The sequence below is a fragment of the Colobus angolensis genome, unplaced genomic scaffold (assembly GCF_000951035.1).
Source record: "Colobus angolensis palliatus isolate OR3802 unplaced genomic scaffold, Cang.pa_1.0 Scaffold172, whole genome shotgun sequence".
Taxonomy (NCBI): domain Eukaryota; kingdom Metazoa; phylum Chordata; class Mammalia; order Primates; family Cercopithecidae; genus Colobus; species Colobus angolensis.
In genome coordinates this window covers 3,888,053-3,912,143 of record NW_012114844.1, presented here as the reverse complement: position 1 = coordinate 3,912,143, position 24,091 = coordinate 3,888,053, and the positions used below count along the sequence as shown (strand labels likewise).

Below are 24,091 nucleotides of genomic sequence, written 5' to 3'. Positions count from 1 at the left end.
GTTGAGAAGTTGACCAAAACTACTGGTTAGATCTGACCGTTTAATATACAAGTGCAGTGTTTTGTTGTTGCCTCAGTAAGAGAGTTGCCTGTTTTAGGTTCGTAGTTAATAAATTTCTTCATCTTTCTGGGATTTTTATTGTTTTGCTTAGTGGCTCAAATAAATTAAAACATTGCTACTCTCTTCCACTTTTCTTACTGATCTGGAAGTAGCATTTGAAGGGAGTGTTAGAAGGGGAAGATGGCTTGTGGGAAAAAATAGCATTTTATGGTTAATGACTTGGTGAGAAAACATTGCTCAGGTTACTTTTAAAAGTAAATATATGCTGAGTAAGCATTGAGCTAATTATATTAGGTTAAAGGTAAAAGCTAATATTAAAAATAAGTACATTTAACTTTTGATTGTTGGTTTGTCTGGCAAAATTTGAATCCTGGGAGGCTCCTTTTGTATCAGAGTGTGCTCCAGTTATAAAAACTGATTTTACATTTAGCTGAAGGTAATAGGAGAATGCATTCCAAAGTCAAAAAAAGTTGTAGTATTTTGTTTCTGATAACTTTTTTAGTAAAAATATTTAAGACTTGACTATACCTTAAACAGTTGTAGCTCTAAAAATGAACCCGTAAAATACAAAACAGTATGTTTAATTTATGCAATTTCTGCGTAAATTCTTGAATAGTTTTATGCTATATCTGTCTGAAAATAGCCTTAATTATAAAGTGTCAGACAATTCTGACTAAATATTAGCTATTTTCACTACTTTTTTTTTTCCTGTGTTCTAAATACACAGAAGTGTATTTTTAAAGTTCTGAAGAGCCAAACGCAGTGGCACATGCATGTAGTTTCAACTACTCAGAAGGCTGAGGCTAGAGGATTGCTTGAGCCCAGGAGTTCAAGGCCAGTGTGGGCAACCAAGCGAGACTCTCTCTCCCCCCCCCCGCCCTTCCCCCGACAGTGTTGCTCTGTCACCCAGGCTGGAGTGCAGTGGTGCGACCTCCGCCTCCTGGGTTGAAGCAGTTCTCCTGCCTCAGCCTCTTGAGTAGCTGGGGTTACAGGGGCCAGTCACCACACCCAGCTAATTTTTGTAGTTTCAGTAGAGACGGGGTTTCATTATGTTGACCAGGGTGGTCTTGAACTCCTGACCTTGTGATCCACCTGCCTCGGCCTCCCAAAGTGTTGGGATTAGAGGCACAAGCCACCACCCTGTGGGAGACTGTCTCTTAAAAAAAAAAATCCTAAAATGGCTGAATTTGGATGTATGGAGATGGTCAGGAATTTCTAAGTATGTGTATATGTACATATATCTTCATGATAAGATTTATACAGTTTATAAGTTTATACAGTTTATAAGTGCTAAGTTACGGCTCATGGCCAGGTGCCGTGACTTACAAGCCTGTCATCCCAGGGCTTTGGGGAGCCAAGGCAGGAGGATCTCTTGAGGTCAGGAGTTTGAGATCAGTCTGGGCAAGATAGCAAGACTGTCTCTACCAAAAAAAAAAATTGTGTGTCCTGTTAATCATTTTTATCCCTGAATGTTATTTTTTGTGTATCAGTGTTTGGCAAACTCTACTAAACTGGCTGAGTTTTCTCCTGGCAGCTGACACTCTGGTGAACAGTTTTTGAATTGAAGCTGTCAAAACAAACTGTTGTGGTTATTTTGGTTTTCTCTTAAAGACTTTTAAATCCAAATCCAGTTAGTCATCACTTGTCATAGTTAATGACTTGCTTCTAATAATTCCTTTTGTCTGGCTGCTTTTAAGAAAAATGTGAAATATTTTTAATTCATTGCTTTACAAGTTGTTTAATTTTTCTCAAACAGGTCCATTTACTGCCTTTCATAAGCCAATGAAGTTCTTTTATAATGTAGTTTAAAGACTTTGCTTTAGAGGAATTTGCTTTTGAAATAAATATAGCTCCTGGCTAATTAGACTGAGAAAACACAAGCATAGCTTTCTTTAAGCTGTCCTTGGATGGCTTTTGTAATCCATTGATTAAAGATTTAGGGTGACCTTTTATGCTTGTGGTTCTCAGCTTTGTTGGACCTTTTGTGACTAATCTGCAGTTTTGTAACTTGAGTATTCTGCAAGCTTAAATAGCGTTCTCTTAGTCCTTTTGTTCAGGTCACCATAAAGCTTGTGTAGAGTGTCCTTGAAGGATGATTTGAAAAGGTAGTGTCTCTTTAAAAAATTTCTAAGTGATTTATTATTATTATTTTTTTTAATTTCAGTGTGTAAAGGTTGCCATAAAGGACAAACAAGTGAAATACTTCATACATTACAGTGGTTGGAATAAAAAGTGAGTATTAGATCTTACAATTTTATTTATAATTAACAAGATAGCTTGTGTCACAGACTGGCTTAACAAGCATATGCTTTTCAATTCTTCTGCAGTTTTAATGTAATGTAGTACATATTGAAGCAAGGGTGAATCATTTGTAGTGTGACAAAACTATTGGAAATTAGGGTACTGAGCCATTTTAATTTAAATATAGTTGGTTCTTGGGAATATTTATTATGTGCCAGTGTAATACCTAATAGTCATGTAGTCAACCAGTTATTCTGGTTGAACGTGGCAATCACATTTTTCTGTTTTGTTTCTGGTTTTTTTTTTTTTTTCCGGTTTTGGTACATTTTTAGGATGGCCTGAATTTTTTGGCCTTACCACAAACATTGATTATATATGTTACTTCAAGCAGCTGTGCTAAAAACCAGTTGGGTTTTCTGTCTAGAAAAGGGGAAAGGATAAAGGTTGCTTCATTGAGAAATAAAGACAGAATTTACTAACCCATTTTCTGAACTTCGGAAACACGATTTAGTGTTGACAGAAAATGACTTCATGTGACTCACTTTTTAGCATGATTTAACACAGAAATTCAATTACAGAGTCTTAATTTCTCACCCCTAAGAGTTAAGCCTTTTTTTTTTATTTTGGAGATGGAGTTTCACTTTTTTTTGCCTGGGCTGGCGTGCAATGGCGTGAGCTTGGCTCACTGCAACCTCCGCCTCCTGGGTTCCAAGCGATTCTCCTGCTTCAGCCTCCTGAGTAGCTGGGATTACAGGCAGCCGCCACCACGCCCAGCTAATTTTTTGTGTTTTTAGTAGAGACGGAGTTTCAGCACATTGGCCAGGCTGGTTTTGAACTCCTGACCTCAGGTGATCCTCCCAAAGTGCTAGGATTACAGGTGTGAGCCACTGTGCTCGGCCTGTGTGTGTGTGTGTGTAAAGCACCGATGTTACTGATCTATTTCCAGGAATGGACAGTGGGTATAGATTGAACACATTCTAGAATGTCCATACAGTGGAGCTCTTTTTCAGTGATGAGACTTTTCTCCTTGGGCCTCACAAATAACCCTGTCTAAAAATTTACCCAAGTCTCCTATTTGGTGATTGTAATTAAAAGACTTGTAATTTTTACTATGGGAGATTTTACATTTTATTAATGATGCTTTGTCCTTCAAAGATAGCACTGCCATGGCTATTTAGTATTGTTCTTGCGGAATTGCCCTCTAGTAACTTAAGGCTTTGTGTCACCTGACTCAGGCTCTGGTACCTGGTTTACCATGGGAGCAGTGCCGTCTGATTTGATGAGTAATCTGTTACTATGGAAGGAGTTTTTTTTTCCCTGTGAAGTTCACTGGCCCTGTGACTTTGGTCTTGTTTCATCTAGTACTCTATCTAGGTGACCAACCCAGTTAATTTTATTTCTTTGTTAGGAAGTTGTTTTCACATATCAGATGTTTTCAGCTGAGAATTTATTAGACATTTCACTTCCATTAATATAAATGTGGAAAGGTAGAAATCTGAAATGCATAGAAGTGCATCCTGACAGCTTTGTGGGTTTTTTTCCCCAGTTAATGATAATTAAAGTATTTCTAATAATCAGTGAGATGTGGTGGTGCGCACCTGTAGCCTCAGCTACTTGGAAGGCTGAGGCAGGAGGATTATTTGAGCCCAGGAGTTTGAGGCTGCAGTGAACTATGATGTGCCACTGCACTCTAGCCTGTGTAACAGAGCAAGACCTGGACTCCTTTAAAAAGAAACAATAACATCTATTTCTAATAATGATAGGTAATGTCTAATAATGATAGGTAACTCCAGCCTCATGGACTTGTATTTTAAATATTGAGAAGTTGGGAAAATAACGGAGAAACCTGTAAGTAAACTGTGCTTTTAGTACTAAATGGATTCTAGTATCTAGGAAACAGGAAAATAGTGACTCGTAGTGTATCTCATAGCTTTTTATTACTAAATAGTGCCTTGCTAAAACTGCATTTCAATCTTTATTAGACTTACATTTTATGTGTTGATATTCTGACAATATCCAGATAAAGTTGAGAGTGTTAGGAGAATCTCATTTCTCTACAGGAAAGATAATAATTTTATGCATACTATGAGTGGGAAAGACCATAAAGGATATAAAAGAAAAATACAAAGCACATTTATGGGTTAGGCTTACTCTCCTCCACCTCCTGCATTTTAAAGGAATTGTTTTAGAGCCAGTATGGAGGTACCTATACTTTTAGCTTCTTGGGAGGCTGAGGTTGAGCACAGGAGTTTGAGGCCAGCCTGGGCAACATAGCTAGACACCCCTCTTATAATGAAGCAAATAAAAATCATAAAGAAGTGTTTGAGGCTGGGTGTGGTGGCCCACGCCTGTAATCTCAGCACTTTGGGAGGCCAAAGTGGTTGGATCACTTGAGGTCAGGAGTTCGACTCCTGCCTGGCCAACATGGTGAAACCCCATCTCTACTAAAAATAAAAAAAATTAGCCAGGTGTGGTGGCACACGCCTGTAGTCCCAGCTGTTTAGGAGATTGAGGCAGGAGAATCACTTGAACCCGGGAGGTGGAGATTGCAGTGAGCTGAGGTCGCACCACTGTATTCCAGCCTAGGCTGCAGAGCGAGACTCAGGAAAAAACAAAAAAGATTGAACACATAAGAACGAAGTAAAGGAAACTATGAAAAAAGAATAGAATAAAGAAGATATTTTTAAAAACCTTAAAAAATTATTTTAGAATTTTACCTTAGTAACTGTGAATACAGCTTTTGTGCTTAGTTCTTTTTTACATATAATAGATACCCTGTATAAAATTGCACACATAGATGTGTACAGCGCAAAGACTGGATTTTAAGAGGCATTTGTAGCTTGTCACAAATTGTGAAAATACCAAATGCTTTGTATTTTCTGATTTTACTGCTTCGAAAAATTTTCCTCTTTGGTGTATTGTGTAGTCCAGTAACTCAAAGAAATGATAGGTTTGTGTAGATTTTTTTGTTCTCAACTAATTTGACACATACTAATTACTGTTGGGGAAAGTTAAGAAAAAATGGCATCAAATACTAGATTTGTTACTATCTTTGTAGATGTATTGAGGAATATATCAGAAATGTCTGGTTGACTTGGCGTGTAGATAAATATATGCAATATTGAAAGAATGATCTTAGCTTTAGGAAGTCTTCAAAGAAACCTTTAAATTCATTTTGAAAGGAGGAGGAGTTATTCAGATACCTAGCGTGTTGTGTATTTAGTCTGTGTAAGTACTGCCCATGGATCATTGTGACTCTGGGAACTAGTCACGGTACCGTTAGAAAATTACGGAATTCTAGATGGGTGTGATGACTCACGCCTCTAATCCCAGCACTTGGGGAGGCCAAGGTGGGCAGATCACCTGAGGTCAGGAGTTTGAGATCAGCCTGGGCAACACAATGAGACTCTGTCTCAAAAAAAAAAAAAAGAAAAGAAAACTACGAAATTCTTTTATGCTTCACCTATATATAAAATTTTCTGAGTGGCCTTCAGTTATTACCATGGATCATTTTAACTTTGGGAATTGCACTCACAAATGACCTTTAGAAAATTCTGAAATTTGGGCAGGGTGTGGTGGCTCACGCCTGTAATCCCAGCACTTTGTTAGGCCAAGGTGGGTGGATCACAAGGTCAGGAGTTCGAGACCAGCCTGGCCACCATAGTGAAACCCTGTCTCTACTAAAAGTACAAAAATTAGCCAGGTGTGGTGGCTCATGCCTGTAATCCCAGCTACTCGGGAGGCTGAGGCAGGCGAACCACTTGAACCTGGGAGGCAGAGGTTGCAGTGAACCGAGATCATGCCACTGCACTCTAGCCTGGGTGATAGAGCAAGACTCATCTCAAAAAAAAAAAAAAAAAAAAAAAAAACTCTCGCCAGGCGGGATGGCTCAGGCCTGTAATCCCAGCACTTTGGGAGACCTAGGCAGGTGGATCACGAGGTCAGGAGTCAAGACCAGCCTGGCCAACATGGTGCAACTCCATCTCTACTAAGAATACAAAAATTAGCTGGGGGTGGTGGCGTGCACCTTTAGTCGCAGCTACTTGGGAGGCTGAGACAGGGGAATCGCTTGAATTCAGGAGGTGGAGGTTGCAGTGAGCCGAGATCATGCCACTGCACTCCAGCCTGGAGTGAGACTTTGTCTTAACAAAAAAGAAAACATTCTGAAATTCTTTTATGTTTGACTTACATGTAAAAATTTCTGAGTGTTTGGCTTTCAGTTATTATCCTAGTAGTGATGTTCCTTAGAGCAAAAGATGTCCACTTCATTTTTCTTTGGTTCAGCAAGGATTGTCAGCTCTTTACATATAAAGCAAACTCTAGCAGTAACTGTGTTTAGAGCAAGGTGCTTATTTAAATACATTTTATATCAGTGGGAAAGGGTTTATAACATTCTAAAATGGAAACTTGTAATTGAAAATTGGCTAACTCCCTTTGATTTAGAGAGAATTGGAATAGATATAAATACATGGCCAGGCACGGTGGCTCACGCGTGTAATCCCAGCACTTTGGGAAGCTGAGGTGGGCGGATCACCTGAGGTTGGGAGTTTGAGACAAGCCTAACCAACATGGAGAAAACCCGTCTCTACTAAAAATACAAAATTAACCGGGTGTGGTGGCGCATGCCCGTAATCCCAGCTACTCAGGAGGCTGAGTCACGAGAATTGCTTGAACCCAGGAGGTGGAGGTTGTGGTGAGCCAAGATCGCACCGTTGCACTCCAGCCTGGGCAACAAGAGTGCAATTCCGTCTCGAAAAAATATATATATATATATATATATGTATACACACACACACACACAAATATCTCAAAAATCTCATTTTGAAAATGGCTTGTGTGGGGTACTTTTTAAAATTCATACAATAAAACCTTAATCCCCAAATTGGAATTTTCTTAAACTTCAGTTAATCTTTTTTCAAAAACATACTAGATTTGATTGAGATTTCTAAATTTTCAAACCTCATTAGAATTTGTTGACACAGACACTTAAATATTCCATTTGTAAATGAATCTTAATAAAGCTGAAGCCAAATTCTGCACCTGGTCACTGAGATTACTTTGTACTATGCTGTCTGTATCAGAAGTGCTGTGAGGCCCAGGCGCTCTGAAAAATCATTGAAGACACGTGAGGATATTGTAGCCCTTTTTCCTGTTCCTGAAGGAGCTCCCTCAGTACACCACCCCCTCCTGACCTCTAGGTAAATGCATGTTTTGAAATTTTCTCTAGGAAATCATGTTCAGGATTGCTTTTTATTATTTTCCTTTTGGCTGTATTATATGAGGTCAGAGGTGGGAAGTCATTAAACAAAAGAAGGTCTTAAATTTTTTTTTAATTGGGTACCTTGAGAGTACACCTAATTGTGTCACTAAAGGAGCTCCATCAGCAGGAGAAAAGATTAACTGCCCAAAAAAATTTAGCATTCCCTAAGCAATAACACTGTTTTTGTTTGCCATTTTTGGTGAAAAAACATAATCAGAAATTGTGTTTTGAACAAGCTTTTTGAAGTGCCAAAATGCCTTAACATTTTTAAGAGAGTTGGTTCTGCCTTCTAATATTTAGAAAGCCAGCTTTCTGATCAGCCTTGAAAGTTAGTGTGTGTTCATTTGTGACTGAATGAAGGTGAAGAATGGTGTCAAATCATTTTAATACTTTACAAACTTGGCTAGGTCCCAGTCTGGTTGGTGTTTGAGTATTGTAGACTTCCTTATATATTTCTGACATACTTTTAGTGTTGTTTGTGTCAGGGATTCTCAGGTGTTTTACATGTATTCTCATAACAATTTTTTTTTTTTTGAGACGGAGTCTTGCTCTGTCGCCCGGGCGGGAGTGCAGTGGCTGGATCTCAGCTCACTGCAAGCTCCGCCTGCCTCAGCCTCCCAAGTAGCTGGGACTACAGGCGCCCGCCACCTCGCCCGGCTAGTTTTTTGTATTTTTTAGTAGAGACGGTTTCACTGTGTTAGCCAGGATGGTCTTGATCTCCTGACCTCGTGATCCGCCCGTCTCGGCCTCCCAAAGTGCTGGGATTACAGGCTTGAGCCACCGCGCCCGGCCCTCATAACAATTTTTTGAGATAAGTACTGTTGTTCTCATTTCATAATGAAATGAAAACACAAAAAGCTATGTGGAACTTTGTCATTACACACGGCTGGTTTTAATTTTTAAAAATAACTGAGTTTTTGACTCCTGTGCTTTATTTTTGACAATTAAAGTCTTTAAGATAACATAAGGCTAATCACTTAGTGAATGTTACATTAGGTGCCAGACTCTTAAGCCATTTCTAAAAATGATTTGAACAATCTGCTTTTGGACTCCGGCAGCTTAGATTTGGAATGCTGCTTTTTGAAAATAAAAAGTTTTCCTTTTTACAGAACAGACTTCCTTTAGATTTTCATTGTAGTTGAGACTGTATTTGTAGTGCCAGTTCATCAAATTATTTCAGAGAAATCCAGTCTTGCCTCTTGGATCTCAGAAAATAAGTTGGAGAACAGAGTATTTTTGAGTTAAATTTTAACTTTCCTCTTTTTCAGTTGGGATGAGTGGGTTCCAGAGAGCAGAGTACTCAAATACGTGGACACCAATTTGCAGAAACAGCGAGAACTTCAAAAAGCCAATCAGTAAGTTTGTTTTGTGAACTGAATATTAAGGAGAAATGCCTGTAGATTAATTTTTGGGCATGGAATGAACAGTGGAGATCATGTTGGCTGCCCTGCCTATAAAATAATTTCTGGTACCTCTCAGCTGCTGTGTTAGAGCTTTGACTTTAAGTAATCAAGCCATTTCTAGGTAAAGGAAGTAGCTACCTGCCATTACTTGAGCTTATCTTTAGATCTAGGTAGAAAACAGCAGAATGTTTTTGGAAATTGCTATAGGTGTGAACTCATTGGTAAACATCTTTCTTATTTTTGGGGCTCTGGAAGACAAATTTGGGGGGAAACAAGAAAGCAAACGAGGCATTTCCTATTCTATTTTTCATCTCTGAAAGTACAGGAAAAGGAACCCTGAAAGACTGTATGATCTATAGGGTAATTTCAAAGTTGAAATGTATATTTAAAAAAATTAAAATGATGGCCGGGCGTGGTGGCTCATGCCTGTAATCCCAGCACTCTGGGAGGCTGAGGCGGGTGGATTACGAGATAAGGAGATCAAGACCATCGTGGCTAACACGGTGAAACCCTGTCTCTACCAAAAATGCAAAAAATTAGCTGGGCATGGTGGCAGCCACCTGTAGTTCCAGCTACTTGGGAGGCTGAGGCAGGAGAATGGCGTGAACCCGGGAGGCGGAGCTTGCAGTGCACGGAGATCGCGCCACTGCATTCTAGCCTGAGCGACAGCGAAACTCTGTCTCGGAGACAGGAAAAAAAAAAAAAGGGAACAAATAAAACATTGGGATTAGTGAATTCCAAATCAAATGGAATTTTCCGTGCTGTGAGAACTATTACAGTCACTTTTTATTACATTGATTTTAATTGAGCCTTTTTCTCTTTCTTATTTTGTTTGATTTTTTGGAAGTATCCCTGTCCAACTTGTTAAAAACTTGGTGCCAGAATTTGAATATAAATTCCTAATGGAATCAGGCTGACATAGTTTTTTTTTTTTCACGTAAATGCTCATTTTATGTTGACATTATTGAAATTATTTTTGAAGGGAGCAGTATGCAGAGGGGAAGATGAGAGGGGCTGCCCCAGGAAAGAAGACATCTGGTCTGCAACAGAAAAATGTTGAAGTGTAAGAAGCTCTTTGTTTTGATTTTGCATACTATATGTGAAGATAATATTTTATACTCATTATGTGTTAGACTGTGTTGAAAATTGAAACTTTCGGAACATTGTCGGAACCAGTAAGAATCCCATTCCTCAGGTATCAGGTCATTAAAGTAGTTTAAAATCATATTGCTTAATTTTCCTCAGCAGGTTCCCCCTCCCTTTAACTTGTGTGTATAAATATATGTGTGTATAACGTTTTCTCTTACAAAGATAGTATTAGTGGTTATAAGTTTTGAGATAATTTTTGGCAAGCCTTTTCAAACGTAAAAAGCAAGTGCTGGCAAGTGCTAAAAATACATACCAATTAACTCCCACTTTGGTGAAACCCATGGTAAGAATTTGTGAGAAGTTAAGTTTTCAAATAACTGCCCTCCCCGTCTTCACACCCAAGAAAACCTTTGCTTTTTTTGAGACAGAGTTTCGCTCTTGTTGCCCAGGCTGGAGCACGGTGGTGTGATCTGTGCTCACTGCAACCTCTGCCTCCAGGTTCAAGTGATTCTCCTGCCTCAGCCTCTCAGGTAGCTGGGATTATAGGCATGCGCGACCACGTCTGGCTGATTTTTGTATTTTTAGTAGAGATGGGGTTTCACCATGTTGGTCAGGCTGACCTCCTGACCTCAGGTGATCCACCTGCCTCAGCCTCCCAAAATGCTGGGATTACAGGTGTGAGCCACTGCTTCCGGCCCAAAACCATTACTTCTTGTTAACTCTAGATTTTAGAATATCTGATAAGAAGCCTAGAGTGAGAAAGTCATGTGCATGTATACATTTTGTATGTTTAAAGTTTGTGTAGGATGGTGTGGTGGCTCACACCTCTAATTCCCCTACTTCGGGAGGCTGAGGCAGGAGGATGATTTGAGCCCAGGAGTTTGAGACCAACTTGGGCAGCATCGGGAGCCCCTGGTTCTACAGAAAAATAAAAAATTAGCCCGGGGGGTGGTGGCACATGCTCGTAGTCCCACCTATTCAGGAAGCTGATACATGAGGATCACTTGAGCCCAGGAGGTCAAGGCTACACTTTCGTCTTGGCAACTGAATGAGACCCTGTCTAAAAAGAAAAAAAAAAGTTGATGTACCTGAAAGTGGCTGACAAGAGTGGTAACTTAATAAGTATTCTTAAGTATTTGTTAATAATAAAAACAAAGATTATAATTTTTATTAAGAGGCCATTTTATTTCTTACCAGACTTATTGATCTGACTTTTCTACTTAAAAGTAAGGTGTTGCTATGCCCAGTGCTTTGGGAGGCTGAGGGAGGAGGGATTGCTTGAGGCCAGGAGTTCTGGGCTGCAGTGATCTATGATTGCACCACTGCATTATAGCCTCTTAAAAAAAGGTGTTACTAATGAAGGTATTTGGCATTTAATGCATTTGGAGATGTTTGAAACTTTGTGTTACTGTTAGAGGATTGCTCATAGTTTTATTAAGTGGTAACATGTTTTCATGATCTGGTTCTTTGTAAAACTGTAGTGTAGTATTAAGATTTAATAGTAATTATATCTTAAAAGGCAACAATTTCTCTTTATTTAGAAAAGATATTTTTATCAAAGCAATAGTTTATAACTAATTCTTTATCACTGTGCTAATTATATAGAAATTCAAGTGGTAGTACGCCGATAAGTTATTTGCATTTGAATACAGTATTGTGCAGTTTCAACTACAAAAATAATGGCCGAGTAAATATATGAAGTAAAGCTTTAAAATTCAAATTTCCCATTCTTGGACAGTAGAAGCCTCTTCAAATTGGCTTCTGAGTCTTTTGAAGGAACCTCAGTCTAGACGTTTGAAACCTGAATGTCAGGCTGTTACTACTGGGACTTATTGAAGTGTATGGGTTGAATATCCCTTATGTGAAGTGTTTCGGACCAGAAGTGTTTCATATTTCAGACTTTTTTTGGATTTTGAAATGGTTGCGTTATACTTACCTGTTGAACATCCCAAATACAAAATCCAAAATGCTCCAATGAGCATTTCCTTTGAATGTCATGTTGGCTCAGAAAATTGGGATTTTTGGAGCATTTTGGCTTGGGGATGCGGAGCCTGTGTATTTTATAGATCTTTTACTTTAGAGTTGAGATCACTTGTCAGTGTTTTAGTTTTATATTATAGAGTGAGTGGGTAAAGGATTGAGTGCGAGGACTCTTGGTTTCCCTTGGTCTCTATATATTGACATGTGCGACTAAAGTTGATGGTTGACTTTGTCCGAGAAATACAGTCCAACAGATTTTAACAAAACTAGCAAAGAGAAAACCTATACTTCAGTTTGGCCAGATTTTTGTGTTTATATCCAAACATAAGTTAATTTTAATTGTCAAACCTTTAGACCTAAATTAAATGAATATGTTTAATTAATAACATTTATAAGTATTATTTAAAGCTACAGAAAAGTAAAAAAAGCCAGATGTTATTAATGTATCTTTCCATTGAAAGTAATCCATAATAATGGGCTTTATAAACTGTTTCTCTTGTGGTCTAGAAATAATAATGTAAAAAAGCAAAATTAGGCCAGGCATGGTGGCACACGCCTGTAATAGCAGTATTTTGGAAGGCTGAGGTAGGCGAATCACTTGAGGTCAGGAGTTTGAGACCAGCCTAACCAACATGGTGAAATCGCGTCTCTATTAAAATACAAAAATTAAAGCTGGGAGTGATGGTGGGTGCCTATAAACCCAGCTACTTGGGAGGCTGAGGCAGGAGAATTGCTTGAACCCGGGAGGAGGAGGTTGCAGTGAGCCGAGATCACCCAACAGACAGAGCAAAACTCCTTCTCAAATAAATAAATAAATAAAATAAAAAAGCAAAATTAGCAATTTACCATTTGGCAGTATGTAAGTAGACATGAGTTAAGTTGCTGTTAGAGATGATAATCAAGATGGGGAGACTTAAGTGTTGTCCTAAATGTGGGATTATGGAGTGCATAGTATTGAACAGGAGGGAACATAATTTAGAGAAGAAATAAAGTGAAACAAAGTTTGGACCAGTGAGAATAGAATAACAGATTGGTACTTAGGAAGTATACAAGCCTGGGCAATATGGTACTAGAGACCCCTGTCTCTGCAAAATAAAAAATAAAAACAGAAAAATTCACCCAGCATGTTCCTGTGTGCCTATGATTGTAGCTACCTGGGAGGCTGAGACGGGAAGATTGCTGGTGCCCAGAAGGTCAAGGCTGCATTGAGTCGTGATTGCACCACTGTACCCTAGTCTGGTCAACAGACTGTCTCAAAAACAAAACAAAACAAAAAACCCCAACAACAAAAGAGATACACAAATCTAAAAATTAATATTTTGGGGAACAAAAATAATTGGAAAAAAATTTTAACCTTTGACACTTTTTTTTTGGTGGGTCTAATAATGTAGTGTATACTATAACATATATTAATATAACCTTGGAAGAACAAAGTTGTTTACTAAAGTGTTCTTGGTTTGCTTTTCTGTTTTTTTGTCTCTAAGACTCACTCTGTCACCAAGACTGGAGTGCAGTGGTGCAATCTTGGCTCACTGCAGCCTTGGCCTCCTGGGCTCAAGCGATCCTCTCACCTCAGCTTCCCAAGTAGCTGGGACTATAGGCGCTTGCCACTATGCCCAGTTAATTTTTGTATTTTTTATAGAGAACAAGATTTGCTATGTTGCCCAGGCTGGTCTCGAATTTTGAGCTCAAGAGATCCACCCCCCTTCACTTCCCAAAATGCTGGGATTACAGGCATGTGCCACTGCGCCTGGCTTGGTTTATTTTTTTTCTATTATGTGGAGAGAGATGGGAATTTAACCAATTGTTAATAAAAGTCCTTGTGTCTGAGTAGGACACATATTTACCACCTGATCTTTTATCCAAGTTAGTATTTCTCTGTGAACTTAACCCTGATAAAGGGAGTTGAAACAAAGGCAGTTTTACTGGAAATAATTATTTTTCTTCTTTTTATCTTCTTTTAGGAAAACAAAAAAGAACAAACAGAAAAGTAAGAATATTAACTTTCTTAACGTTAATTTATGTTACCTTTATAACATTGACATTTTTAGTTAGACTATTTTGAAAGCTATGAAATTTTGGAGTAGGCTTATATTTATTGATTATCTCAAATCGGTGTCTCACAGCAGTGTTATAAAATAGGTACATGGTGGTAGAGACCTTTTTTTACCAAGGAGAAACTTGTGAGCATTTATTTTCATCTGCTTTAGTCTTAATGACTCCCACTGAGAAGGTAACATTTATAAATAAATGGACGATGATGATACTAAATGTTGCCTATACTAAATGTTTGGTAGAGCTCTTCATGAAAGTTGTATTTTTGGTGGGAATATGATTCTTTAACTTAGATTCAGGTAACAGCTGTGTAATGGAGAAATAATATAATGAAAAGGGATAATGCATCAAGAGACTGTTTTCCTTATAGAATTTGTTAAATTAGCTAAAATGAGACTCCTCCCCCCCAACATTTACAGCACCTGGAAATGGAGATGGTGGCAGTACCAGTGAGACCCCTCAGCCTCCTCGGAAGAAAAGGGCCCGGGTAGATCCTACTGTTGAAAATGTGAGTTTTTCTTGAGTTTATGAGTAGCATGTTAGGATTTTTAGTCTCAGTTAGATGACATAACCATGGGAGCTTTGATTCTCTACAAGATTTGCTTACATGGTTAATTCTTGAAATTAAACATTTTCTCTTTTAGGGGTAAAGGATATGTTTCTGTACATCTTTATTTCACCTGTAGCTCTAGATTTACCTACTCAGTTAATCATCATTTGTTGTGTAAGCTTCACCTACAAGACTATTTCTTTGGTGTTAGATATATATTTTTATGAGTTAAAGATGTACCTTTAAGATGGTTGTGTTTGGAATAGTTGTTTTGATATCAGTGGTAAATAAGAAAATATTAAGTTAAAATGTGTCAAGTCAGTGTGTTTCATTTCCTGAACAAGAGGAACCTTACTGAAGAATTTTTACTTTTACAAGAAAATGCACTAAATAGACTATAGTTTGGGTCAGATTATTTTCTCCCAACAGCAAACTATGTATGGTCTTTTTCATTTACGATTTTTAAAAATGACAGTACAGCTATATGTGTGGTTGGCTACTTTAAGAATTCATCCCTAGTGCTTCTAAAAGTCAGCTCCCTTCCATGTTTGGTATTTAGCTTTAGCAAGAAAGGTTAGGTTTTTAATACTCTTCCTATTTCTATTTAGGAGGAAACATTCATGAACAGAGTTGAAGTTAAAGTAAAGATTCCTGAAGAGCTAAAACCATGGCTTGTTGATGACTGGGACTTAATTACCAGGCAAAAACAGGTAACTTGAAAAGCTACCCAGATTGTTAAGCTGTATGATACATTCCTGCTAGCAAAAAAAGTTTTTAAAGGAAAGTGTTATATTGACTTGAATTATTAAGGTATGACTGATGAAATAATACTGTAATTTAGAGGCTGAACATTTTAGAACTACTACCAGAAAGAATAACTTGGAGAAGAATAAAAGTTCACATATAAATTTTATGAGTTTATAATGATAAAGGTGGAAATAACTCGTTTTTGGAGATTGCTACGGCAGGAACTCGTTCTGAAAATTTGTAAAGGCAAAGAAGCATGTGTTTACTGTCTTATTGTCATTGCTAATGGTAGGACATAGAAAGCACACACCACCACCTGCAAGGTGTTCATGACCCTGAAAAGAACCTGAATCTTACTAAGCGCCTGAGTCTGTTATTAGTTTGCAGGAAATAAGATGTTTAATGGAGCAACATGTTTATCAATCATTGAACTCTATAATTGAGAATTTTTTTGACAAACGAAGCTGTTTAAACAAATGGCATAGGTAGGGTTAGGGATAGTTGGGGGAGATGATTAGGGACTGCTTGAGGATTATGAAACTTAAGAGACATATCAGTCTATATGTGTATACAGTTTTTCTGGATTTGAATCCTTTGGAGGATTATGCAATTACAGGTAAACTGCGAAGATTGAAGCCATGGCTGTATCACTTATTATTTGTGAGCTTGGACAAGTTTCTTAGCCTTTTTGTGCTTTTGTTTTTGCATTTAATGGAATAATAGTTCCTATTTGACAATGCTGATGAGAGGATGAAAAGATAATTATTTTAATGCTTTAGACTAGGTCTAGCAAATAATATGCATAACAGTAAATGATGACTTGGTAATGCCACAAAGGCACATTCATGTCTGTTGTGTGTCTGACAGATTGACATTTTAAAAAGTTTTGCTGTTCTGTCCAGTAGAGTCTCGTTAGCCACATTTGGCTGTTTAAATATATAGATGCCCCATAACTTACAATGGTGTTACATCCCAATAAACCCAGCAGAGAGTTGGAAAATTAAGTCAAACCGTTGTAAGTTGGGAACTGTCTATAATTAAATTTTTAGTTTCTCAGCTACGTTATCCATGTTTTAAGTGCTGAATATCTCTTAATTTGAAATACTGTTACTGTTACCTGATCTTTGTATAAAAACTTGCCTGGTATAATTTTTCTTTAAAAAAGAGAGTGCGTATATTTAAGCATGTTTTTGTCTTCGTAGCTCTTTTATCTTCCTGCCAAGAAGAATGTGGATTCCATTCTTGAGGATTATGCAAATTACAAGAAATCTCGTGGAAACACAGATAATAAGTAAGAATATACATTTTTCCGATACACTCAAAGACATTTGAAAAAGTTTCTAAATAAGTCATCTGAAACTTGTACTGACTCCAAACCAGTACCACCAGAAACTAGCAAAATAGAATTTCACTGCTTTGAGACAGGAATTGGCTGGCTGACTTTTTCTTAAAGGGCCAGATAGTAAATATTTTTAGGCAAAATTTAAGCTATCATGTAGGTATTTTCTATAACCATTTAAAATTTAACCATCTGAAAATGTAAGAATCATCTTAATTGCTTTAGTTTGTCAAACCCTGCTTTCATATGCCCTTTTAAAACATCTCAGCTATGGTTCATTGTTACTAGCTCAGCTTTTGATTCTTTAAATTGGTTGAATTATTCTGTATCTCAGTTCTTTTCATTGACCAGTTTTGGAATATTTCTGTTCATTTATCAGGGAGTATGCGGTTAATGAAGTTGTGGCAGGGATAAAAGAATACTTCAATGTAATGTTGGGCACCCAGCTACTCTACAAATTTGAGAGACCACAGTATGCCGAAATTCTTGCAGATCATCCCGATGCACCCATGTCCCAGGTGTATGGAGCGCCACATCTCCTCAGATTATTTGGTAATATTCCATTTGGAAAATAATGGATTTTACTTTTTGGAGGGGTTTTCCCTAAATAAGTCAGAGGTAAAATAATTCACTTTCCAAAACATGACTATTTTAATTTGAACTTTTGTCTAGAATGTTAAATAGCAAAATCTCTTTGAGAGCAAGGGTTTCAAAAATCATATATTTTACTTTATTTATTTTTATTTTATTATAATTTTTTTTTTTTGAGACAGAGTCTCACTCTGTTGCCCAGGCTAGAGTGCAGTGGTGCAATCTGCTTACTGCAACCTCCGCCTCCTGGGTTCAAGCAATTCTCCTGCCTCAGACTCCCAAGTAGCTGGGATTACAGGCGTGAACCACCACACCTGTGGTAATTTTTGTATTTTTTCAGTAGCTATGGGGTTTCACCACGTTGGCCAGGGTGGTCTCGAATTCCTGACCTCAAGTGATCTGCCTACCTTGGCCTCCCAAAGTGCTGGGATTACAGGCGTGAGTCACCACGCCTGGCCTAAAATCATTTTAAAGGAATTGGTGGTGTTTGCTCACATAATTAAAATACATGGTTGTAGTGCTCCTGCCTTGGATGTAATTTTGGATAAATTCTGTTGTTTAAACAGTACGAATTGGAGCAATGTTGGCCTATACACCTCTGGATGAGAAGAGCCTTGCTTTATTACTCAATTATCTTCACGATTTCCTAAAGTAAGTCTGTGCTTGAAATTATAAACATGAATTTGAAAATTAGTGTGTAATGGGAGGGATTGGCAGTATAGATGCTAAAACATTAAACATTGTACAGGCATAGATAGACCATAATGAAGCAGTATAAATAAGTGCAAATATATTGGAGTCTCAGAAATGACAGATGGTATATGGATGGCATATTGGTGCAGTAGGGGAAAGCAGTGGAGTCTGGTAGATGGTGATAAGACAGCTGACAGTTTGGAAGAAAACAAAGCCACACTTTGTGTGATGTCATGAACCAAACATCACACGTGTACCAAAATTCTAGATGAATCTGAAGTTTAAAATTGTTAAGATAATGAGAGGACAAATGTAATATTTTCATAGTTCTGTAGTGTTCCATTTATGATAAATGGCTGGTACTTTTAATACACAGAGTTCTTCGGTAAGAAATGAACAAACCAGTGAAAAGTAGGACAGGAAGTTTACAGCCATGGCAGCACAAAGGACCATTAAAAATATGTCAAAAATAATGATACAAGTATAAACTGTCAGTAAAGTAGCACTTGTCAGATTGGCTAAGGTTTAAATGTTTGAAGAAATGGAGAAAAGGGCAGTCCTGGTTTCTACTAGTTTTTGGAGGGCATTTTTATAATAGTGAAGAATTTGAAACAAGAACTTAATTAAAAGGATGAGGTCATTCTAAACATACTGATAAAGATGTCTGTGTTTTCAATTGTAGAACAGCCAAGTTGTGGTAGAGGAGTATGGTATAATTCTTACTTGTAGAGAAACATTATTTTAGTCTTTGCATAAGATCTGGCTTTCCAATGTGGATCTTAGTTAATACTGGATTATTTCTTGGGTGTGGTGTTGGGAGGAAGGGTGGGAGTTTTCAGTTTCTACTTTGTATATTTCTGTATATGAATTTTCTCATTACAATCGTTTTATAGTAAATTTAAAACTGCAACGTGGACTTGAGAATCTAGGCAAAATTTATTGTCTTTGCTTTACTAATGATAAATACCTTCTTTATGGAATGTGCTGTACTACTTGACATTTCACCTTTTATATAATTATTATTATTTTTTTTTAAAGTTTATTCATTTAGAGATGGAGCCTTGCTCGGTTGCCCAGGCTGGAGTGCAGTGATGGCAATCACGGCTCACTGCAACCTCCGCCTCCTGGGTTCAAGCGATTCTCATGCCTCAGCCTCCCAAGTAGCTGGGATTACAGGTGTATACCACCATGCCTGACTAACGTTTGTATTTTTAGTAGAGACGGGGTTTTGCCATGTTGGCCAGGCTGGTCGTGAACTCCTGGCCTCAAATTTTTCTGCCTCGGCCCCCCAGAGTGCTGTGATTACAGGTGTAAGCAACCACTCTTGGCCTGATACGACTTTTTTCTTCTTTTCTTTTTTTTTTTTTTTTTTGAGGTGGAGTTTCGCGCTTGTCCATGCTGGACTACAATGGCGTGATCTCAGCTCACCACAACCTCTGCCTCCAGGTTCAAGCAATTCTCCTGCCTCAGCCTCCCAAGTAGCTGGGATTACAGGCATGCGCCACCATGTGCTAATTTTATGTCTTTAGTAGAGACGAGGATTCTCCACGTTGGTCAGGCTGGTCTTGAACTCTCAACCTCAGGTGATTGGCCTGCCTTGGCCTCCCAAAGTGCTGGGATTACAAGCATGAGCCACCACTCCCAGCTGATACGATTTTTTTCTAAGAAAATATCTAGGCCGGGCACGGTGGCTCAAACCTGTAATCCCAGCACTTTGGGAGGCCGAGACGGGCGGATCACGAGGTCAGGAGATCGAGACCATCCTGGCTAACATGGTGAAACCCTGTCTCTACTAAAAAATACAAAAAAACTAGCCGGGCGAGGTGGCAGGCGCCTGTAGTCTCAGCTACTCAGGAGGCTGAGGCAGGAGAATGGCATAAACCCAGGAGGCAGAGCTTGCAGTGAGCTGAGATCCGGCCACAGCACTCCAGCCTGGGTGACAGAGCGAGACTCCGTCTCAAAAAAAAAAAAAAAAAAAAAAAAAAAGAAAATATCTAGATGTTCTTTTAGGGTAATGCTGTCATGTAATAGGTTAATTGTTTCTTAAAGATAGTTCAGACTCCCAGGCTGGTATTCTGAAGACATAACTGTTATTTCCTGTTTAGAAATAGGGGAGTAATTCCAGAGTTCATTCCTTTGTATATGCATAGTGTTGTTTATTATAGAACCTTATTTACCTGAATTGTCATTATGTGTGGTTTTATTGTGAGAGAATGTCTGGTTTAATGTATTTTAGGGACGTGTTTTCTGTGGCTTACGTATATAATATGTAGGAAGAGATTTGGATCAAGATAATGACTTTAAAAATTTTTTGTAATGAATATTTTATTTTTAGGTACCTGGCAAAGAATTCTGCAACTTTGTTTAGTGCCAGCGATTACGAAGTGGCTCCTCCTGAGTACCATCGGAAAGCTGTGTGAGAGGCACTCTCGCTCGGTTATGTTTGGATCTCCGTAAACACATTTTTGTTCTTAGTCTATCTCTTGTACAAACGATGTGCTTTGAAGATGTTAGTGTATAACAATTGATGTTTGTTTTCTGTTTGATTTTTAAACAGAGAAAATAAAAGGGGTAATAGCTCCTTTTTTCTTTTTCTTTTTTTTTTTCATTTCAAATTTGCTGCCAGTGTTTTCAATGATGGACAACAGAGGGATATGCTGTAGAGTGTTTTATTGCCTAGTTGACAAAGCTGCTTTTGAATGCTGGTGGTTCTATTCCTTTGACACTACGCACTTTTATAATACGTGTTAATGCTATATGACAAAATGCTCTGATTCCTAGTGCCAAAGGTTCAATTCAGTGTATATAACTGAACACACTCATCCATTTGTGCTCCTTTTTTTTTTTTTTTTTTTTTAAATGGTGCTTAAAGTAAAGAGCCCATCCTTTGCAAGTCATCCATGTTGTTACTTAGGCATTTTATCTTTGCTCAAATTGTTGAAGAATGGTGGCTTGTTTCATGGTTTTTGTATTTGTGTCTAATGCACGTTTTAACATGATAGACGCAATGCATTGTGTAGCTAGTTTTCTGGAAAAGTCAATCTTTTAGGAATTGTTTTTCAGATCTTCAATAAATTTTTTCTTTAAATTTCAAAAAACCAGTGTGCTTGTATTGATGCCTTACAAAAACCATTGTATATTTGTATATTCCTTCTTGTATTTAGGCAGTGGTTTTTCAGGTGCGTGCCTTGTTTCTGGTATGGCCTTGATGGAATGATACGCTTTAGCTTTAGTACGTAGCGCTAACCCATAGCAGCTTTGGCAGTTTGCTGTCTTGAGTCCTAGCTAAAAAGTTAGAAGTTTACATGACTGTTTTTTTACTTTCCCCAAATTGTTACTCTGAGCATTAATTAAGGGCATTTTTACCTGTATAAAATTATGGTCAGCTTTTTTTCTGTCTATAATTGTTTATTTTTATGGATTTACCCTAGAAACAACCAAAAATGTCAGTAGACAACATATTAAAATAACACAAAGGTTGTAAAGGGCAACATTTCTCCCCTTTGATAGAGACACTAAAGTGGTCTGTACTTGGGTGGAGGGTGGCAGACGCTTAGAATTAAAATGCAGCCGAGTGCAGTGGCTCATGCTTGTAATCCCAGCACTTTGGGAGACTGAGGCGGGTGGATCATCTGAGGTCAGGAATTAGACACCAGCCTGACCAACATGGAGAAACCCCATCTCTACTAAAAATACAAATATTAGCCGGGTGTTGTGGCGCATGCCTGTAATCCCAGCTACTCAGGAGGCTGAGACAGGAGAATTGCTTGAGTCCAGGAGGCGGAGGTTGCAGTGAGCCGAGATTGCGCCATTGCATTCCACACTGGGCAACAAGAGTGAAACTCGGTATCAAAAAAACAAAAAAGAAAAGAAAAAACCCTCAAAAAACAATTAAAATGCAAAGCAGCAGATAAGTTCAGTTGGCAAGAGTTACAGCAGCAATACAAGAGGGAAAATGAGTGCAAGAAGGAAATAGGAATAAGATCCAAAGAAGCAGAATTTGCTTGGGTTGTTTGAAGGGAACTGCTTCTACCCATAGTTGCCTTCCTGCTGCCTCCTTCATTCGGCTTCCTTGTTCTCTTTTTCGTTACCCTTTCCTTTTTGTCACAACTGTACTGATTTATTTAGTTGGACTTCTAACAAATAGGCATTGTTGTTGCCTGGTGTCTTTGAGCTGTTGAATGTTCTTGTTTATGTAGATGTGACTTTAAAAAAAATGAAACACTTCAAGAATTTACATGTTGTTCTTGGGTGCAGAGGCCATGCTAATCTTTATTGTTTGAGTATTTAATATTTTTGCTAACAAAGTGAGCCCTAGATGTGATTTTTAAATGTGTACTCATGGTCCCTTGAACATTAGTGTTACTGGTTAGGTATTTAAAGATTTGCTTGCCGAGCGTGGTGGCTCACACCTATAATCTCAGCACTTTGGGAGGCTGAGGTGGGAGGATTACTTGAGCCCAGGAGTTTGAAACTAGCGTGGGCAACATAGGGGAGGATACCTTGTCTCTACAAATAATATAATAATAATAATTATAATTTTTTTTGAGATGGAGTCTCGTTCTGTCACCCAGGCTGGAGTGCAGTGGCACGATCTCGGCTCACTGCAAGCTCTGCCTCCCAAAGTGCTGGGATTCACACCATTCTCCTTGTCTCAGCCTCCTGAGTAACTGGGACTACAGGTGCCCGCCACCACGCCCGGCTAATTTTTTGTAGTTTTATTAGAGACAGGGTTTCACCATGTTAGCCATGATGGTCTCGATCTTCTGACCTCGTGATCCACCCACCTCGGCCTCCCAAAGTGCTGGGATTACAGGCGTGAGCCACTGTGCCTGGCCTCTACAAATAATTTTCAAAGTAGCCTGGCATGGTGACGTGTGCCCGTGGTCCTAGCTCCCTGAGAAGCTGAGGCAGGCGAATCACCTGACCCCAAGATATCAAGGTTGCAGTGAGCTGTGATTGTACCATTGTGTTCCTTCCAGCCTGGGTGACAAGAGACCCTGTCTCTTAAAAAAAAAGTTGAGGACTCAAAGGATCTTTTCGTTTATGTTATCAGTATTTACTATGGTAGAAATTAAAACTTTAAAACTTAGAAATATGTGTGTTTGTTAGTCGTCAGAATGATACTGTCACACATGTAACCTCAAGAAAATTTCACGTACACTTGACAAAAAAACCAATGATTTAAAATAGCTTTAACCTCCTAGGGTGCATGAAAATATCTCAGGTATTGCAGAGATCTCTGCACCACTCATTGAGAACTGCTGCTATAGGATTATAACAATCTTAGGGTTCTGTATTTAGAAATTTAAAAACGTTCCTTCACAAAACCTGAAAGTCAGGATTTTCTTCATTATTCATTAAGCCTCCTCCCTCCATTTAAACACGGCATTAGAATAGAGCATTGATGGGTTTACTTGATGACACTAAAAGAGGCAGTAATCTTTGGATATTAAATCTACAGAGTATTTTGAATGTTTTCATTTTCTAGTAATTCTTACTGTGGCTCCAGAATATCTTACATATCAGTAGTAAGTAGCTGGAATGATGTAATCAAAATCATACTGATTAATCATTGCTTACCAAAAAAATGAAATGAGATGAATATTAATAGAAGTTAGATGAATATTAATATTAGTACCATTAAGTTTTTTTTTTTTTTTTTTTTTTTGAGGAGGAGTTTCGCGCTTGTCCATGCTGGACTACAATGGCGTGATCTCAGCTCACCACAACCTCTGCCTCCAGGTTCAAGCAATTCTCCTGCCTCAGCCTCCCAAGTAGCTGGGATTACAGGCATGCGCCACCATGTGCTAATTTTATGTCTTTAGTAGAGACGAGGATTCTCCACGTTGGTCAGGCTGGTCTTGAACTCTCAACCTCAGGTGATTGGCCTGCCTTGGCCTCCCAAAGTGCTGGGATTACAAGCATGAGCCACCACTCCCAGCTGATACGATTTTTTTCTAAGAAAATATCTAGGCCGGGCACGGTGGCTCAAACCTGTAATCCCAGCACTTTGGGAGGCCGAGACGGGCGGATCACGAGGTCAGGAGATCGAGACCATCCTGGCTAACATGGTGAAACCC

At 38.5% G+C, this 24,091-nt stretch overlaps 1 protein-coding gene across 6 annotated transcripts in view; it reads left to right on the top strand.

Moving 5' to 3' along the window:
- MORF4L1 (mortality factor 4 like 1) overlaps positions 1-21,106 on the top strand; it is a 54,945-nt gene extending 33,839 nt beyond the window's left edge. For 3 of the 6 annotated variants that reach the window (XM_011938402.1, XM_011938403.1, XM_011938405.1), the window contains exons 3-12: positions 2,225-2,292; positions 8,830-8,916; positions 9,947-10,027; positions 13,998-14,023; positions 14,508-14,596; positions 15,247-15,348; positions 16,588-16,676; positions 17,104-17,276; positions 17,882-17,966; positions 20,344-21,106. In XM_011938402.1, coding sequence (XP_011793792.1) covers positions 2,225-2,292; positions 8,830-8,916; positions 9,947-10,027; positions 13,998-14,023; positions 14,508-14,596; positions 15,247-15,348; positions 16,588-16,676; positions 17,104-17,276; positions 17,882-17,966; positions 20,344-20,428 — 885 coding nt within the window. In that variant the 3' untranslated portion in view covers positions 20,429-21,106. Of the gene's footprint in view, positions 1-2,224; positions 2,293-7,382; positions 7,500-8,829; positions 8,917-9,946; positions 10,028-13,997; positions 14,024-14,507; positions 14,597-15,246; positions 15,349-16,587; positions 16,677-17,103; positions 17,277-17,881; positions 17,967-20,343 lie in introns of all 6 variants that reach the window. The other 3 variants (XM_011938401.1, XM_011938406.1, XM_011938404.1) reach the window with 3 other exon arrangements.
- Positions 21,107-24,091: the final 2,985 nt, after the last annotated feature.